The 20,063-nt window shown below is 38.1% G+C and overlaps 3 protein-coding genes across 6 annotated transcripts; all 3 read left to right on the forward strand.

Moving 5' to 3' along the window:
- Positions 1–812: 812 nt before the first annotated feature.
- On the forward strand, positions 813–2,859 carry LOC145146943 (tetrahydroberberine oxidase-like). Of its 2 annotated transcripts, XM_079075039.1 has the most exons (2): positions 813–1,489; positions 1,556–2,859. In XM_079075039.1, the coding sequence occupies exons 1-2, from the start codon at positions 1,018–1,020 to the stop codon at positions 2,635–2,637; spliced, it is 1,554 nt and encodes a 517-aa protein (XP_078931165.1). In that variant the 5' UTR covers positions 813–1,017; the 3' UTR covers positions 2,638–2,859. The 2 variants fall into 2 exon arrangements, with proteins under 2 accessions (XP_078931165.1, XP_078931164.1); XM_079075038.1 differs by having other exon boundaries at positions 813–2,859.
- Positions 2,860–9,048: 6,189 nt separating this feature from the next.
- Positions 9,049–11,094, forward strand: LOC145146969 (tetrahydroberberine oxidase-like). Of its 2 annotated transcripts, XM_079075041.1 has the most exons (2): positions 9,049–9,724; positions 9,791–11,094. In XM_079075041.1, the coding sequence occupies exons 1-2, from the start codon at positions 9,253–9,255 to the stop codon at positions 10,870–10,872; spliced, it is 1,554 nt and encodes a 517-aa protein (XP_078931167.1). In that variant the 5' UTR covers positions 9,049–9,252; the 3' UTR covers positions 10,873–11,094. The 2 variants fall into 2 exon arrangements, with proteins under 2 accessions (XP_078931167.1, XP_078931166.1); XM_079075040.1 differs by having other exon boundaries at positions 9,049–11,094.
- A 6,189-nt stretch (positions 11,095–17,283) lies between these two features.
- LOC145146995 (tetrahydroberberine oxidase-like) lies at positions 17,284–19,329 on the forward strand. Of its 2 annotated transcripts, XM_079075044.1 has the most exons (2): positions 17,284–17,959; positions 18,026–19,329. In XM_079075044.1, exons 1-2 carry the CDS (start codon positions 17,488–17,490, stop codon positions 19,105–19,107), a joined length of 1,554 nt encoding a protein of 517 aa, XP_078931170.1. In that variant the 5' UTR covers positions 17,284–17,487; the 3' UTR covers positions 19,108–19,329. The 2 variants fall into 2 exon arrangements, with proteins under 2 accessions (XP_078931170.1, XP_078931169.1); XM_079075043.1 differs by having other exon boundaries at positions 17,284–19,329.
- Positions 19,330–20,063: the final 734 nt, after the last annotated feature.

A 20,063-nucleotide genomic window follows, 5' to 3' on the forward strand; every position in this document is an offset into this window, starting at 1 on the left:
TTTTCATTTAATTAAGACCTTTTAAGAATTCAAATCACCAAGGTCCTTCTAGGGTCGATCGGTTTTTCTAACTCCATTTGAGTTCACCGTTAAATACTAATTATAACCCCATATGAAGTCATCATCCTCTCCATTCTTTATAAATTAGACAATGCCATATATAGATCAGAGTCACCAAGTTATTGTATATTTTGTAAGAGAAATTAAATATCCTTCTACTTTTGTTCCTATTATCTTTTTACCTATTTTAGATGGTGACAAGTGTCATTAAATTTAATTTAAATTTGATTGAGATGTTAAGTTTAGAGACACTTGTTATCATCTTAAATAGGTACGAAGAAAATTAGGAACAAAAGGTAAAATGATTTTAATTAGTGTTTTCATTATTTTCTCCACTGACTTTTGATTCAAAGGGTATAATTGAAATTTTCAAACTTGTAATTACTTGTGAATGGTGGTCGTTAACAGGAAGCACATATCTTAAACACTTTTGAGAATTAAATAAGTATATTTGACGAGATTAATACCTTAAAAACTATACTATCCAGACCGCAATTTTCTAGTTGAAAACTTGAAACGGAATCTACGTTAACTAAATCAAGTGTATCACAGATAGAGAGCGGAATTGACTATTCCATTAGGAATCAGAATGTGAGGTCGCAATTTACCATTTCAACTCAATGTGTTTAGGTCAGCATTGACTAAAGAATTTTGTTTTTGTTTTGTGAATCCTTATGTGAATTTAGTTTAAACACACAGACACACAGACAAACACAACATATATAATCTAAAATTAAGGATAATCAATTTAGCTTTTAGTATGAAGACATCACTTATGATGGGAATCAATTTTCATTTAAAACCTTTTGATAAATTCGAATCAGCAAGCTCCTTCTAGGTTTTTTCTAACCCCATTTGAATTCACCATTTTTATAGCCCCATTTTGAAGTCAACTCTATGCCCTATAGTCTTTATAAATAAGACACTGACATCGATATTCAAACCCATCAAATTAACATGAAGAAGTCTCAAATAAGCTCCTCTGTCGTCTTCCTCCTGGTTCTTTGTCTTTCCTTTTGTAACTCATGGGCAAACTTATCTTCCCTTGTTGATGTTACACCAGGTACGGAAAATTTCATGAGTTGCATACAGCCCAAATCCAACAATGTCACCTCCTTCTCTCAACTCATTTTCACACCTGTGAATGCTTCTTTCATTCCCATTTGGCAAGTCGCAGTGCAAAACACTAGGTTCCTTAAACCCTCCACTCCTAAACCATCAATCATCGTGACACCTGTGGATGAAACACTTGTCCAAAAGGCTCTATTCTGCGCAAAGAAACATGGATACGAGATCAGGATCAGGAGTGGGGGCCATGACTATGAAGGCCTATCATACACTGCTGATGTTCCGTTTGTTATGCTTGATTTCACCAACATGAGGTCTATAGACGTGGACGTAGCTAACAGGACCGCATGGGTCCAGCCAGGTGCTGTGCTTGGTGAACTCTATTACAGTATTTCTCAGAAGACCGACACCTTGTATTTCCCGGCAGGTGTTTGCCCCACGGTGGGTGTTGGCGGGTACATGGGCGGTGGTGGCTACGGAAACCTACTGAGGAAATATGGTACTGCTGCTGATAATGTTTTGGATGTTCGCTTTATGGATGTCAATGGAAATATTCTCGACAGGAAGTCGATGGGTAAAGATTTGTTTTGGGCAATACGAGGAGGCGGTGCTTCCAGTTTTGGAATCGTTCTTGCATGGAAGCTCAGGTTGGTTCCAGTTCCAGAAAAAGTAACTGTATTCATACTGAATAAAACTTTGGAAGAAGGGGCAACCAAAATTTTCCATAAATATCAATACGTTGCGCCAACTATTGATAGAAATCTACACATAAGGACTCAGGTGTTTGCCGAATATATTGGCAACACCACCAAGAAAACCATACGAATTATGTTCGAAGGAATTTATCAGGGCACAAGGGACACATTGCTTCCGTTGCTGGACGAAAAATTTCCTGAGCTCGGTGTTAGACGAGAGATTTGTGAAGAAATTAGAAGCATCCAATCGACCGTTGTGTTTTGGGGCTTGCCAAGCTCCACCCCAATCGAGATCCTCACGAACCGGTCTGCTATAGCCAAGCTGAACAATAAAAGTAAATCAGACTATGTCCGGACACCAATTCCCATACGCGGCCTAAGAAAGATATGGAGAAAGCTCATGCAAAACGACGGATCAGCACTTCTCATGATCAATCCTTTTGGCGGAAGGATGGCTGATTACTCGGAGTCAGCAATTCCATATCCTCATAGAGCTGGGGTGTTGTTACAGATTCTCAAGACTGTTAATTTTAACGGTCAAACTTCAGACACAACCCCTACATCGCTCAAGAGGATAATGTGGCTGCGAAGCTTGGACGAGTTATTGACGCCTTATGTGTCAAAGAACCCAAGAGAGGCATATTCCAACTACAATGATTTGGATTTGGGTGTTGGAAGTTCTAATTATGAAGAAGCCAGTCCTTGGGGTGAGAGGTACTGGAAAAGGGACAATTTTCAGAAGTTGATTCGAATCAAGGCCAAAGTTGATCCGAATAATTTCTTCCGGCGTCCACAAAGTATCCCTGTTTTCTAACACCTCTCTCTACATGCGACACCATTTTCTTGAAAAAGGATCAAATTTAGGGTTTTACTTCTTTTGTTTTTTTTAATAAACTATCAATACGTCTAACGTACTCATATCGCTCTGTTTTAAATGAATATCTAAAATTAATTGTTAAATGATTGTAATTTACATATGAATTGGTTATGATTTATTCTAATAGATACATTGTTTGGTTATTATATTTCTTGGTTATACTTTGTGTTGACGAATAAATATGATGTATTTAATTCATAAGACGTCTTCGATAATTTCTAATTTAGGCTTGGGTTTAAGTTGGATGATGAAAACTATCCTATGTTGGAACTCGTATGGTTGATAAAAACTTATTGTATAAGTACTTGTTGGTGGACTTGTATATTGTATGGAGCATATCATAAGCAAACTACATATATGTAATGTTATATGAGGGGTCAAGAAAGGAAGGATATTAGTGGAGTTCTTTGTCCGGTCGCAAAACCTTGTTTCTAGCAGCTCCAAGTACAATAACATACTCAAACCTTGTTTCTAGCAGCTCCAAGTACAATTACATACTCATGAACTTGGGGTCAAGAATGGGATGACTAGTTATAAGGTATAAGACCATTCGTTGGCGGCTTTGTGAATGTCACACGTTGGTCAGTATGTAGATGCCTACTGTGTATTTTTGTCAGGACCCTTGATCATTGGATACAACGAATGGTCTTTGTTGTGTCTTTCAATATTGTATTTCATAATATTTATTTTGTATTATAAAATGTAAGTAGATTGCTATTGTTTGAACTTTTCCCAAGAAAATAGTCTGTATATTAAATATGGACGTGAAAGTAGGTTGCTATTGTTTTCCCTTTCCTTGACCACTAGTTTAAACTGATTGTTAATAATAATGCTCTTAATTATAAATTGTTTGATGCTTGGTATTATCATTGTTACTAAGTAGTAATTAACCACTAAACCAAATCATGTCACATGTATTTTGGATAAATGAGTTTAAGAAAATGTTGTTGCTGGAATGTACAAAATACGTGTAACATCCCGATGATAAGGTACTTCTAATTTCAACCCTATAATTTAATTATGTTGCATTTTGGTCCCTAAGTTCAAGAAAGTGTGCAAAAGGAGCCCTAGTGGCATTTTTGTAATTTGGCCTTCGGAGTACGCTGAGCGTACTAGGGCGTGCCCTAGTACGTAGGGCGTACATCAGTGTACGCGGGGCGTACTTGCCAATTAAGGAAACCCTAATTTTTAGGGTGTGACTCATATTTAAGCACTCTTATGGCCTCATTTCATTCACCTTAGCTGCCTCCATCCCTCTCATACGTTTGTGCAACCCTAGTTTCACCTTGAGGAGCCTTTTCAAGCTTAAAAGTGTGTTTTTGGTGCCTTAGAAGAAGGAGGAAGGAATCCAAGTTTATCTTTAAGGAGTGGAACACTTGGATCTGAGATTTCTACATCTCTTGCAACCTTTCTAAGGTATAAAGCTTGTAACTTTATCCCTCTAGCATATAGATCTAGATTTGGGTGTCTTTATGGACCTTTTAGTCCCAAAATGTTAGATCTTGAATATGGCATGCTCTTGACCTTTGAGTTGTCCTTTCAGACCCTAGGAGGGTTCTTAAGTCATAAAAATGGGTTCCAAATGGTTAGTTTAGCTTCATGCATCATTTAGAAGTCCTTCATGGAATAAGATCTTATGTTAAGAACTTTTTGGACATGCTAGGTCATAAAATTTGAGACTTTATGACTCCTACGAGGATTTTAGCCATGGATCTGAATTATGGATGTAAGAGCTTAAGCCATTAAGCTCTTAATAAAGTTTGGGACTTGCGATGGTACGCCCCGCTTACTCAGAGTACGCCCTGCGTACGAGGTTAACCACCCTGATGGTGGTCAACTGCGAGGCTGCGTGTACACCCAACGGACCTCCGGAGTACGCCCCACGCACACACTCTAAGTTGACTCGGTTGGGTTGACTCAGTTGATCTAGTTGGTTTGGCCATTTGACTTTGACCAAGTTTGACATTGAGGGTATTTTGGGAGTTTGATGGAATTTAGTCAGTGGTGGGAATAGGTCTCGGTTAGAGAGATGAGATTCAGAGTTGGGACCTCATCAACTTTTGTTCAGTTTGTGAGGTGAGTTTTCCTCACTGTACTTGCATGTCGAAGCCACCAAGGCCGAACCATTGGATTCGATATCCTGTTATGCATGCTATTGTACTGTAGTGATCTATTAGATCAATATCCTTGTATATAGGATGATGCTATGCTTAGTAATCTGTAGATCTGTCTTGCTGTCTGTAGACTGTTATATGATTATCTGCTATATGTGCACATGTTTGGTTGGTGGTTGAGGCTTTACTGCTTTTTACGCGATCCAACAGACCGAGGGCATTCCAACCCGATGGTTGAGTGGGCCTGAGGGTATTCCATCCCGAGGATGACAGGACCCGTTGTGTATTGGCATTCCAACCTGATGGTTGAGGGGCCTGGGGTATTCCAACCCGATGGTTAACTGGACCCATAGTGTATTGCATTCCAACCCGATGGTTGATTGGACCCGACATGCTGTTATCGTATATGTTATTTGTTTGTGTGTTGGTATTTTGGAGGATCTCACTAAGCATTGGCTTACAATTTTGGGTTATATTTCAGGTACATCAGATGACCGCGGGAAGGCGAAGGCGTGACCGTACACATCCTCATATTTTGACTTATGATTTTGGGAGACTCTGATGTTGAAAATGTTTTGAAAACTATGTTTGTAAACGAATTGTGAATTTGGGTTGGTTTTAAAAATTTTGAATTTCTTGTGATTTTTATGGATGTTACAAGTTGGTATCAGAGCCTTGGTTTGAGTAAATTGGAGGAACACTCGTGCGAATCCAGTCTCAAACTAAGGAAAAAGATTTTAAAAAAATTAAAATAAAAAAATGATTTTCAAATTGTTTTCAAATAATAAAAAAGGATGCGATGTGTACGATCAGCCGGAGCCAGTAAGTCGACCCCAAATTACCACACTGTTATTTGATCTTGTGATATATTAGAACATTATGCTAATGATAGGCCAGGGATCTTCAGGAATTGCATGATAGAATTTTCTGATTATATGATGCCTGATAGGCAAGGGTTCTTCCTTATATGAAACTGACATCATTACTGTAGTTGCTTAGTGTATGCATCATAGTTATACATAACTAAGATTCTATAGCCTGAGAATGTTTGGTTTGATCTTATTTCCTGTTCTTGTCTGATGAAGGACTTAGGGTAGGATCAGATATTCGACTGTCTATAGGGTCAAGTGTTATGTATGATTAGCATATGCGAGTGCTGCCGGGTTGGTGGAAGTTTCATAGATGAGTTGTGTGGGGTCAGCCGACCAGTTTCATGATGTTAGCCTTCCTCTAGGGAGTGAGGATTGAGTGTATGCGTTTTCAAGTGTGTATTTTTAGGGTTGTTGTGATGGTCCTTGAGACAAATACGGGTAGCTGTGGAAGGTAGTATGGACCCATACTATTGGAAGCACAGGACCCGTACGTGTAACAAGGAAGTCACAACCCCTAGCGATTTGTTGGGAGTTGTTTCCCCTGGTATGATATGTATGTTATTTGATATCTCCTTGGTTTATTTTCAATATGATGACGACGAGACGATTTGAGACAGGATCGGGAGCTGGCGGCCAGGATGGGCCAGCTGTGTCTGAGGACAGAGAGATCCTCCAGGAGGAGGTTGTTGCTCACTTCCGAGCACAATTGCCAGAGATGTTTGGGTCTATTAAGACCGCCATGGTGGAGTACTTTGACGAGTGTTATGCTGCTTTGTTTGCGGCTGTTGCAGCCACCGCAACCGTTTCAACTGCTGGGATTGGTGCTGGGAGAACCTTTCAGTATCGGGACTTCGAAAATACGAAGCCCCCAACTTTTGATGGAGTTCAGGATCCGATCATAGCCATGAGGTGGCTGTCTGACATCGATGGATGCTTTTTCACTTGCTCTTGCCCAGCTGATCCGAGGGTCAGGAGGTGCGCTCTGAACCTTTTACGAGACCTCACTCCTTACCATCCAAAGCCACTATTGCCTACTACGATAATGTAAATATTGCCTACATGTCTTCTAGTCCGGTCAAACATCAAAAGTCAAAGCACGTTGAGATCGACATCTGCTTCATTTGCAATGTGGTCCTGTGGGCCATGTTCAAGTTTTACATGTCACTTATAATTAGTCCACGTAATATACAAATATCTTTACCCAAGGGCTTCCTTCTACAATATTTCATGAGTTCAAATCTAGTAGGAACATTTAGACTCTTCATCCTAATAAAAGAACGGGGACATGTTAGCGTGTTAGTGTATTTGTACTAGTAATTGTATTACGACCTATTCTAGGCTCATTATCATGTAATGCCCGCTTTTACATTGTATTTATATCTTGTAATTCCCGCCTTTATATTGTGTTTATGTGTGATTAATGTGATAATCCATTATGCAAAAACATACGAATTATTAGTTACTAGCACTTATGATCGGGTGTCAAGTAGGTGCAGAGGCCTTAACATTCACCGACTTATTTGGAGGATTGCCCAAATATGACCATCTTACGATTAATAATAATATCTTGTTTTTCTAGGTTCAACTTCCCGCCCGCCCCAATAAAATTTGGTTGTTTAAATGTTCGTCTATGCTTTTGATCAGTTTGGAGTGTTTAAATAGGTTTTCGAAAACTTTAAATGCAAAGGCTTATAAACAATTTGCCACCCTATCATACTTGTCTAGTCATAAATAGCGGGTTGATGCACCGGCAAAACGAAACATAAACTAGCCTTAAACGACACTTAGACAAAATAAAATGATTGAAAATTAAATATGGAATTTGCCAGTGAGTATTATAAGAATAAGACACCATCTCAAGACACCGTGAAAACAATTTTCTAATCAATGACGTCCATTCTAACTTTTTCATTGCTTCTAACAAAACTTTTGCCAAGTCTTCGAATTAAAGCCCTCCATATCATTAGCCTAATATTTAATATCATAGCTTTAATCAACCTCAACAGTCTGCATGCATGTCGTGGTTCAAACTATATGAGAAAAAAAAAACAGGAAGCACATATCTTTCATTGACTTTTATTCCTTCGTTGACTTTTGACTCAGATGGTATTATTGACATCTTCAGAACTTGTAATTATAAAAGTAATAGCTCACCCTTAACAAGAAGCACACATCTTACATTCAATAAAAAGCTAAACAACGTACATTATCTGAAAGCAATTTCATATCATCTATGCCGCAGTTTTCTTGTTGAATTTGAATCTATTATAACTAAATCAATTGCATCTTAGATTCTATTTGACTATTCCATTAGAAATCAGAATGCCAGGTCATATTTTACTATTTCAACTCAATATGTTTAGATCAGCAATTATGGATGTTGACTAAAGAATGCTGTTTTATGGATGCATATTTCAATTTAGCTTTACAAACACATACATACATACATACATAAATACATGCATGCATACGTGTACATACATATATAACTTAAGTTTAGGATGATCTAATTTGCTTTTAACACGTACGCCACTTATGATCTTAATCAATTTTCATTTAATTAAGACCTTTTAAGAATTCAAATCACCAAGGTCCTTCTAGGGTCGATCGGTTTTTCTAACTCCATTTGAGTTCACCGTTAAATACTAATTATAACCCCATATGAAGTCATCATCCTCTCCATTCTTTATAAATTAGACAATGCCATATATAGATCAGAGTCACCAAGTTATTGTATATTTTGTAAGAGAAATTAAATATCCTTCTACTTTTGTTCCTATTATCTTTTTACCTATTTTAGATGGTGACAAGTGTCATTAAATTTAATTTAAATTTGATTGAGATGTTAAGTTTAGAGACACTTGTTATCATCTTAAATAGGTACGAAGAAAATTAGGAACAAAAGGTAAAATGATTTTAATTAGTGTTTTCATTATTTTCTCCACTGACTTTTGATTCAAAGGGTATAATTGAAATTTTCAAACTTGTAATTACTTGTGAATGGTGGTCGTTAACAGGAAGCACATATCTTAAACACTTTTGAGAATTAAATAAGTATATTTGACGAGATTAATACCTTAAAAACTATACTATCCAGACCGCAATTTTCTAGTTGAAAACTTGAAACGGAATCTACGTTAACTAAATCAAGTGTATCACAGATAGAGAGCGGAATTGACTATTCCATTAGGAATCAGAATGTGAGGTCGCAATTTACCATTTCAACTCAATGTGTTTAGGTCAGCATTGACTAAAGAATTTTGTTTTTGTTTTGTGAATCCTTATGTGAATTTAGTTTAAACACACAGACACACAGACAAACACAACATATATAATCTAAAATTAAGGATAATCAATTTAGCTTTTAGTATGAAGACATCACTTATGATGGGAATCAATTTTCATTTAAAACCTTTTGATAAATTCGAATCAGCAAGCTCCTTCTAGGTTTTTTCTAACCCCATTTGAATTCACCATTTTTATAGCCCCATTTTGAAGTCAACTCTATGCCCTATAGTCTTTATAAATAAGACACTGACATCGATATTCAAACCCATCAAATTAACATGAAGAAGTCTCAAATAAGCTCCTCTGTCGTCTTCCTCCTGGTTCTTTGTCTTTCCTTTTGTAACTCATGGGCAAACTTATCTTCCCTTGTTGATGTTACACCAGGTACGGAAAATTTCATGAGTTGCATACAGCCCAAATCCAACAATGTCACCTCCTTCTCTCAACTCATTTTCACACCTGTGAATGCTTCTTTCATTCCCATTTGGCAAGTCGCAGTGCAAAACACTAGGTTCCTTAAACCCTCCACTCCTAAACCATCAATCATCGTGACACCTGTGGATGAAACACTTGTCCAAAAGGCTCTATTCTGCGCAAAGAAACATGGATACGAGATCAGGATCAGGAGTGGGGGCCATGACTATGAAGGCCTATCATACACTGCTGATGTTCCGTTTGTTATGCTTGATTTCACCAACATGAGGTCTATAGACGTGGACGTAGCTAACAGGACCGCATGGGTCCAGCCAGGTGCTGTGCTTGGTGAACTCTATTACAGTATTTCTCAGAAGACTGACACCTTGTATTTCCCGGCAGGTGTTTGCCCCACGGTGGGTGTTGGCGGGTACATGGGCGGTGGTGGCTACGGAAACCTACTGAGGAAATATGGTACTGCTGCTGATAATGTTTTGGATGTTCGCTTTATGGATGTCAATGGAAATATTCTCGACAGGAAGTCGATGGGTAAAGATTTGTTTTGGGCAATACGAGGAGGCGGTGCTTCCAGTTTTGGAATCGTTCTTGCATGGAAGCTCAGGTTGGTTCCAGTTCCAGAAAAAGTAACTGTATTCATACTGAATAAAACTTTGGAAGAAGGGGCAACCAAAATTTTCCATAAATATCAATACGTTGCGCCAACTATTGATAGAAATCTACACATAAGGACTCAGGTGTTTGCCGAATATATTGGCAACACCACCAAGAAAACCATACGAATTATGTTCGAAGGAATTTATCAGGGCACAAGGGACACATTGCTTCCGTTGCTGGACGAAAAATTTCCTGAGCTCGGTGTTAGACGAGAGATTTGTGAAGAAATTAGAAGCATCCAATCGACCGTTGTGTTTTGGGGCTTGCCAAGCTCCACCCCAATCGAGATCCTCACGAACCGGTCTGCTATAGCCAAGCTGAACAATAAAAGTAAATCAGACTATGTCCGGACACCAATTCCCATACGCGGCCTAAGAAAGATATGGAGAAAGCTCATGCAAAACGACGGATCGGCACTTCTCATGATCAATCCTTTTGGCGGAAGGATGGCTGATTACTCGGAGTCAGCAATTCCATATCCTCATAGAGCTGGGGTGTTGTTACAGATTCTCAAGACTGTTAATTTTAACGGTCAAACTTCAGACACAACCCCTACATCGCTCAAGAGGATAATGTGGCTGCGAAGCTTGGACGAGTTATTGACGCCTTATGTGTCAAAGAACCCAAGAGAGGCATATTCCAACTACAATGATTTGGATTTGGGTGTTGGAAGTTCTAATTATGAAGAAGCCAGTCCTTGGGGTGAGAGGTACTGGAAAAGGGACAATTTTCAGAAGTTGATTCGAATCAAGGCCAAAGTTGATCCGAATAATTTCTTCCGGCGTCCACAAAGTATCCCTGTTTTCTAACACCTCTCTCTACATGCGACACCATTTTCTTGAAAAAGGATCAAATTTAGGGTTTTACTTCTTTTGTTTTTTTTAATAAACTATCAATACGTCTAACGTACTCATATCGCTCTGTTTTAAATGAATATCTAAAATTAATTGTTAAATGATTGTAATTTACATATGAATTGGTTATGATTTATTCTAATAGATACATTGTTTGGTTATTATATTTCTTGGTTATACTTTGTGTTGACGAATAAATATGATGTATTTAATTCATAAGACGTCTTCGATAATTTCTAATTTAGGCTTGGGTTTAAGTTGGATGATGAAAACTATCCTATGTTGGAACTCGTATGGTTGATAAAAACTTATTGTATAAGTACTTGTTGGTGGACTTGTATATTGTATGGAGCATATCATAAGCAAACTACATATATGTAATGTTATATGAGGGGTCAAGAAAGGAAGGATATTAGTGGAGTTCTTTGTCCGGTCGCAAAACCTTGTTTCTAGCAGCTCCAAGTACAATAACATACTCAAACCTTGTTTCTAGCAGCTCCAAGTACAATTACATACTCATGAACTTGGGGTCAAGAATGGGATGACTAGTTATAAGGTATAAGACCATTCGTTGGCGGCTTTGTGAATGTCACACGTTGGTCAGTATGTAGATGCCTACTGTGTATTTTTGTCAGGACCCTTGATCATTGGATACAACGAATGGTCTTTGTTGTGTCTTTCAATATTGTATTTCATAATATTTATTTTGTATTATAAAATGTAAGTAGATTGCTATTGTTTGAACTTTTCCCAAGAAAATAGTCTGTATATTAAATATGGACGTGAAAGTAGGTTGCTATTGTTTTCCCTTTCCTTGACCACTAGTTTAAACTGATTGTTAATAATAATGCTCTTAATTATAAATTGTTTGATGCTTGGTATTATCATTGTTACTAAGTAGTAATTAACCACTAAACCAAATCATGTCACATGTATTTTGGATAAATGAGTTTAAGAAAATGTTGTTGCTGGAATGTACAAAATACGTGTAACATCCCGATGATAAGGTACTTCTAATTTCAACCCTATAATTTAATTATGTTGCATTTTGGTCCCTAAGTTCAAGAAAGTGTGCAAAAGGAGCCCTAGTGGCATTTTTGTAATTTGGCCTTCGGAGTACGCTGAGCGTACTAGGGCGTGCCCTAGTACGTAGGGCGTACATCAGTGTACGCGGGGCGTACTTGCCAATTAAGGAAACCCTAATTTTTAGGGTGTGACTCATATTTAAGCACTCTTATGGCCTCATTTCATTCACCTTAGCTGCCTCCATCCCTCTCATACGTTTGTGCAACCCTAGTTTCACCTTGAGGAGCCTTTTCAAGCTTAAAAGTGTGTTTTTGGTGCCTTAGAAGAAGGAGGAAGGAATCCAAGTTTATCTTTAAGGAGTGGAACACTTGGATCTGAGATTTCTACATCTCTTGCAACCTTTCTAAGGTATAAAGCTTGTAACTTTATCCCTCTAGCATATAGATCTAGATTTGGGTGTCTTTATGGACCTTTTAGTCCCAAAATGTTAGATCTTGAATATGGCATGCTCTTGACCTTTGAGTTGTCCTTTCAGACCCTAGGAGGGTTCTTAAGTCATAAAAATGGGTTCCAAATGGTTAGTTTAGCTTCATGCATCATTTAGAAGTCCTTCATGGAATAAGATCTTATGTTAAGAACTTTTTGGACATGCTAGGTCATAAAATTTGAGACTTTATGACTCCTACGAGGATTTTAGCCATGGATCTGAATTATGGATGTAAGAGCTTAAGCCATTAAGCTCTTAATAAAGTTTGGGACTTGCGATGGTACGCCCCGCTTACTCAGAGTACGCCCTGCGTACGAGGTTAACCACCCTGATGGTGGTCAACTGCGAGGCTGCGTGTACACCCAACGGACCTCCGGAGTACGCCCCACGCACGCACTCTAAGTTGACTCGGTTGGGTTGACTCAGTTGATCTAGTTGGTTTGGCCATTTGACTTTGACCAAGTTTGACATTGAGGGTATTTTGGGAGTTTGATGGAATTTAGTCAGTGGTGGGAATAGGTCTCGGTTAGAGAGATGAGATTCAGAGTTGGGACCTCATCAACTTTTGTTCAGTTTGTGAGGTGAGTTTTCCTCACTGTACTTGCATGTCGAAGCCACCAAGGCCGAACCATTGGATTCGATATCCTGTTATGCATGCTATTGTACTGTAGTGATCTATTAGATCAATATCCTTGTATATAGGATGATGCTATGCTTAGTAATCTGTAGATCTGTCTTGCTGTCTGTAGACTGTTATATGATTATCTGCTATATGTGCACATGTTTGGTTGGTGGTTGAGGCTTTACTGCTTTTTACGCGATCCAACAGACCGAGGGCATTCCAACCCGATGGTTGAGTGGGCCTGAGGGTATTCCATCCCGAGGATGACAGGACCCGTTGTGTATTGGCATTCCAACCTGATGGTTGAGGGGCCTGGGGTATTCCAACCCGATGGTTAACTGGACCCATAGTGTATTGCATTCCAACCCGATGGTTGATTGGACCCGACATGCTGTTATCGTATATGTTATTTGTTTGTGTGTTGGTATTTTGGAGGATCTCACTAAGCATTGGCTTACAATTTTGGGTTATATTTCAGGTACATCAGATGACCGCGGGAAGGCGAAGGCGTGACCGTACACATCCTCATATTTTGACTTATGATTTTGGGAGACTCTGATGTTGAAAATGTTTTGAAAACTATGTTTGTAAACGAATTGTGAATTTGGGTTGGTTTTAAAAATTTTGAATTTCTTGTGATTTTTATGGATGTTACAAGTTGGTATCAGAGCCTTGGTTTGAGTAAATTGGAGGAACACTCGTGCGAATCCAGTCTCAAACTAAGGAAAAAGATTTTAAAAAAATTAAAATAAAAAAATGATTTTCAAATTGTTTTCAAATAATAAAAAAGGATGCGATGTGTACGATCAGCCGGAGCCAGTAAGTCGACCCCAAATTACCACACTGTTATTTGATCTTGTGATATATTAGAACATTATGCTAATGATAGGCCAGGGATCTTCAGGAATTGCATGATAGAATTTTCTGATTATATGATGCCTGATAGGCAAGGGTTCTTCCTTATATGAAACTGACATCATTACTGTAGTTGCTTAGTGTATGCATCATAGTTATACATAACTAAGATTCTATAGCCTGAGAATGTTTGGTTTGATCTTATTTCCTGTTCTTGTCTGATGAAGGACTTAGGGTAGGATCAGATATTCGACTGTCTATAGGGTCAAGTGTTATGTATGATTAGCATATGCGAGTGCTGCCGGGTTGGTGGAAGTTTCATAGATGAGTTGTGTGGGGTCAGCCGACCAGTTTCATGATGTTAGCCTTCCTCTAGGGAGTGAGGATTGAGTGTATGCGTTTTCAAGTGTGTATTTTTAGGGTTGTTGTGATGGTCCTTGAGACAAATACGGGTAGCTGTGGAAGGTAGTATGGGCCCATACTATTGGAAGCACAGGACCCGTACGTGTAACAAGGAAGTCACAACCCCTAGCGATTTGTTGGGAGTTGTTTCCCCTGGTATGATATGTATGTTATTTGATATCTCCTTGGTTTATTTTCAATATGATGACGACGAGACGATTTGAGACAGGATCGGGAGCTGGCGGCCAGGATGGGCCAGCTGTGTCTGAGGACAGAGAGATCCTCCAGGAGGAGGTTGTTGCTCACTTCCGAGCACAATTGCCAGAGATGTTTGGGTCTATTAAGACCGCCATGGTGGAGTACTTTGACGAGTGTTATGCTGCTTTGTTTGCGGTTGTTGCAGCCACCGCAACCGTTTCAACTGCTGGGATTGGTGCTGGGAGAACCTTTCAGTATCGGGACTTCGAAAATACGAAGCCCCCAACTTTTGATGGAGTTCAGGATCCGATCATAGCCATGAGGTGGCTGTCTGACATCGATGGATGCTTTTTCACTTGCTCTTGCCCAGCTGATCCGAGGGTCAGGAGGTGCGCTCTGAACCTTTTACGAGACCTCACTCCTTACCATCCAAAGCCACTATTGCCTACTACGATAATGTAAATATTGCCTACATGTCTTCTAGTCTGGTCAAACATCAAAAGTCAAAGCACGTTGAGATCGACATCTGCTTCATTTGCAATGTGGTCCTGTGGGCCATGTTCAAGTTTTACATGTCACTTATAATTAGTCCACGTAATATACAAATATCTTTACCCAAGGGCTTCCTTCTACAATATTTCATGAGTTCAAATCTAGTAGGAACATTTAGACTCTTCATCCTAATAAAAGAACGGGGACATGTTAGCGTGTTAGTGTATTTGTACTAGTAATTGTATTACGACCTATTCTAGGCTCATTATCATGTAATGCCCGCTTTTACATTGTATTTATATCTTGTAATTCCCGCCTTTATATTGTGTTTATGTGTGATTAATGTGATAATCCATTATGCAAAAACATACGAATTATTAGTTACTAGCACTTATGATCGGGTGTCAAGTAGGTGCAGAGGCCTTAACATTCACCGACTTATTTGGAGGATTGCCCAAATATGACCATCTTACGATTAATAATAATATCTTGTTTTTCTAGGTTCAACTTCCCGCCCGCCCCAATAAAATTTGGTTGTTTAAATGTTCGTCTATGCTTTTGATCAGTTTGGAGTGTTTAAATAGGTTTTCGAAAACTTTAAATGCAAAGGCTTATAAACAATTTGCCACCCTATCATACTTGTCTAGTCATAAATAGCGGGTTGATGCACCGGCAAAACGAAACATAAACTAGCCTTAAACGACACTTAGACAAAATAAAATGATTGAAAATTAAATATGGAATTTGCCAGTGAGTATTATAAGAATAAGACACCATCTCAAGACACCGTGAAAACAATTTTCTAATCAATGACGTCCATTCTAACTTTTTCATTGCTTCTAACAAAACTTTTGCCAAGTCTTCGAATTAAAGCCCTCCATATCATTAGCCTAATATTTAATATCATAGCTTTAATCAACCTCAACAGTCTGCATGCATGTCGTGGTTCAAACTATATGAGAAAAAAAAAACAGGAAGCACATATCTTTCATTGACTTTTATTCCTTCGTTGACTTTTGACTCAGATGGTATTATTGACATCTTCAGAACTTGTAATTATAAAAGTAATAGCTCACCCTTAACAAGAAGCACACATCTTACATTCAATAAAAAGCTAAACAACGTACATTATCTGAAAGCAATTTCATATCATCTATGCCGCAGTTTTCTTGTTGAATTTGAATCTATTATAACTAAATCAATTGCATCTTAGATTCTATTTGACTATTCCATTAGAAATCAGAATGCCAGGTCATATTTTACTATTTCAACTCAATATGTTTAGATCAGCAATTATGGATGTTGACTAAAGAATGCTGTTTTATGGATGCATATTTCAATTTAGCTTTACAAACACATACATACATACATACATAAATACATGCATGCATACGTGTACATACATATATAACTTAAGTTTAGGATGATCTAATTTGCTTTTAACACGTACGCCACTTATGATCTTAATCAATTTTCATTTAATTAAGACCTTTTAAGAATTCAAATCACCAAGGTCCTTCTAGGGTCGATCGGTTTTTCTAACTCCATTTGAGTTCACCGTTAAATACTAATTATAACCCCATATGAAGTCATCATCCTCTCCATTCTTTATAAATTAGACAATGCCATATATAGATCAGAGTCACCAAGTTATTGTATATTTTGTAAGAGAAATTAAATATCCTTCTACTTTTGTTCCTATTATCTTTTTACCTATTTTAGATGGCGACAAGTGTCATTAAATTTAATTTAAATTTGATTGAGATGTTAAGTTTAGAGACACTTGTTATCATCTTAAATAGGTACGAAGAAAATTAGGAACAAAAGGTAAAATGATTTTAATTAGTGTTTTCATTATTTTCTCCACTGACTTTTGATTCAAAGGGTATAATTGAAATTTTCAAACTTGTAATTACTTGTGAATGGTGGTCGTTAACAGGAAGCACATATCTTAAACACTTTTGAGAATTAAATAAGTATATTTGACGAGATTAATACCTTAAAAACTATACTATCCAGACCGCAATTTTCTAGTTGAAAACTTGAAACGGAATCTACGTTAACTAAATCAAGTGTATCACAGATAGAGAGCGGAATTGACTATTCCATTAGGAATCAGAATGTGAGGTCGCAATTTACCATTTCAACTCAATGTGTTTAGGTCAGCATTGACTAAAGAATTTTGTTTTTGTTTTGTGAATCCTTATGTGAATTTAGTTTAAACACACAGACACACAGACAAACACAACATATATAATCTAAAATTAAGGATAATCAATTTAGCTTTTAGTATGAAGACATCACTTATGATGGGAATCAATTTTCATTTAAAACCTTTTGATAAATTCGAATCAGCAAGCTCCTTCTAGGTTTTTTCTAACCCCATTTGAATTCACCATTTTTATAGCCCCATTTTGAAGTCAACTCTATGCCCTATAGTCTTTATAAATAAGACACTGACATCGATATTCAAACCCATCAAATTAACATGAAGAAGTCTCAAATAAGCTCCTCTGTCGTCTTCCTCCTGGTTCTTTGTCTTTCCTTTTGTAACTCATGGGCAAACTTATCTTCCCTTGTTGATGTTACACCAGGTACGGAAAATTTCATGAGTTGCATACAGCCCAAATCCAACAATGTCACCTCCTTCTCTCAACTCATTTTCACACCTGTGAATGCTTCTTTCATTCCCATTTGGCAAGTCGCAGTGCAAAACACTAGGTTCCTTAAACCCTCCACTCCTAAACCATCAATCATCGTGACACCTGTGGATGAAACACTTGTCCAAAAGGCTCTATTCTGCGCAAAGAAACATGGATACGAGATCAGGATCAGGAGTGGGGGCCATGACTATGAAGGCCTATCATACACTGCTGATGTTCCGTTTGTTATGCTTGATTTCACCAACATGAGGTCTATAGACGTGGACGTAGCTAACAGGACCGCATGGGTCCAGCCAGGTGCTGTGCTTGGTGAACTCTATTACAGTATTTCTCAGAAGACCGACACCTTGTATTTCCCGGCAGGTGTTTGCCCCACGGTGGGTGTTGGCGGGTACATGGGCGGTGGTGGCTACGGAAACCTACTGAGGAAATATGGTACTGCTGCTGATAATGTTTTGGATGTTCGCTTTATGGATGTCAATGGAAATATTCTCGACAGGAAGTCGATGGGTAAAGATTTGTTTTGGGCAATACGAGGAGGCGGTGCTTCCAGTTTTGGAATCGTTCTTGCATGGAAGCTCAGGTTGGTTCCAGTTCCAGAAAAAGTAACTGTATTCATACTGAATAAAACTTTGGAAGAAGGGGCAACCAAAATTTTCCATAAATATCAATACGTTGCGCCAACTATTGATAGAAATCTACACATAAGGACTCAGGTGTTTGCCGAATATATTGGCAACACCACCAAGAAAACCATACGAATTATGTTCGAAGGAATTTATCAGGGCACAAGGGACACATTGCTTCCGTTGCTGGACGAAAAATTTCCTGAGCTCGGTGTTAGACGAGAGATTTGTGAAGAAATTAGAAGCATCCAATCGACCGTTGTGTTTTGGGGCTTGCCAAGCTCCACCCCAATCGAGATCCTCACGAACCGGTCTGCTATAGCCAAGCTGAACAATAAAAGTAAATCAGACTATGTCCGGACACCAATTCCCATACGCGGCCTAAGAAAGATATGGAGAAAGCTCATGCAAAACGACGGATCGGCACTTCTCATGATCAATCCTTTTGGCGGAAGGATGGCTGATTACTCGGAGTCAGCAATTCCATATCCTCATAGAGCTGGGGTGTTGTTACAGATTCTCAAGACTGTTAATTTTAACGGTCAAACTTCAGACACAACCCCTACATCGCTCAAGAGGATAATGTGGCTGCGAAGCTTGGACGAGTTATTGACGCCTTATGTGTCAAAGAACCCAAGAGAGGCATATTCCAACTACAATGATTTGGATTTGGGTGTTGGAAGTTCTAATTATGAAGAAGCCAGTCCTTGGGGTGAGAGGTACTGGAAAAGGGACAATTTTCAGAAGTTGATTCGAATCAAGGCCAAAGTTGATCCGAATAATTTCTTCCGGCGTCCACAAAGTATCCCTGTTTTCTAACACCTCTCTCTACATGCGACACCATTTTCTTGAAAAAGGATCAAATTTAGGGTTTTACTTCTTTTGTTTTTTTTAATAAACTATCAATACGTCTAACGTACTCATATCGCTCTGTTTTAAATGAATATCTAAAATTAATTGTTAAATGATTGTAATTTACATATGAATTGGTTATGATTTATTCTAATAGATACATTGTTTGGTTATTATATTTCTTGGTTATACTTTGTGTTGACGAATAAATATGATGTATTTAATTCATAAGACGTCTTCGATAATTTCTAATTTAGGCTTGGGTTTAAGTTGGATGATGAAAACTATCCTATGTTGGAACTCGTATGGTTGATAAAAACTTATTGTATAAGTACTTGTTGGTGGACTTGTATATTGTATGGAGCATATCATAAGCAAACTACATATATGTAATGTTATATGAGGGGTCAAGAAAGGAAGGATATTAGTGGAGTTCTTTGTCCGGTCGCAAAACCTTGTTTCTAGCAGCTCCAAGTACAATAACATACTCAAACCTTGTTTCTAGCAGCTCCAAGTACAATTACATACTCATGAACTTGGGGTCAAGAATGGGATGACTAGTTATAAGGTATAAGACCATTCGTTGGCGGCTTTGTGAATGTCACACGTTGGTCAGTATGTAGATGCCTACTGTGTATTTTTGTCAGGACCCTTGATCATTGGATACAACGAATGGTCTTTGTTGTGTCTTTCAATATTGTATTTCATAATATTTATTTTGTATTATAAAATGTAAGTAGATTGCTATTGTTTGAACTTTTCCCAAGAAAATAGTCTGTATATTAAATATGGACGTGAAAGTAGGTTGCTATTGTTTTCCCTTTCCTTGACCACTAGTTTAAACTGATTGTTAATAATAATGCTCTTAATTATAAATTGTTTGATGCTTGGTATTATCATTGTTACTAAGTAGTAATTAACCA

This window comes from Lactuca virosa, chromosome 1 (assembly GCF_052849685.1).
Source record: "Lactuca virosa cultivar CGN04683 chromosome 1, Lactuca_virosa_CGN04683_v6, whole genome shotgun sequence".
Lineage (NCBI taxonomy): Eukaryota > Viridiplantae > Streptophyta > Magnoliopsida > Asterales > Asteraceae > Lactuca > Lactuca virosa.

What these genes read in the sequence shown, in the direction of transcription:
- LOC145146995 (XM_079075043.1), top strand. Translation starts at nt 17,488, where the DNA reads ATGAAGAAGTCTCAAATAAGCTCCTCTGTCGTCTTCCTCCTGGTTCTT.
- LOC145146969 (XM_079075040.1), top strand. Translation starts at nt 9,253, where the DNA reads ATGAAGAAGTCTCAAATAAGCTCCTCTGTCGTCTTCCTCCTGGTTCTT.
- LOC145146943 (XM_079075038.1), top strand. Translation starts at nt 1,018, where the DNA reads ATGAAGAAGTCTCAAATAAGCTCCTCTGTCGTCTTCCTCCTGGTTCTT.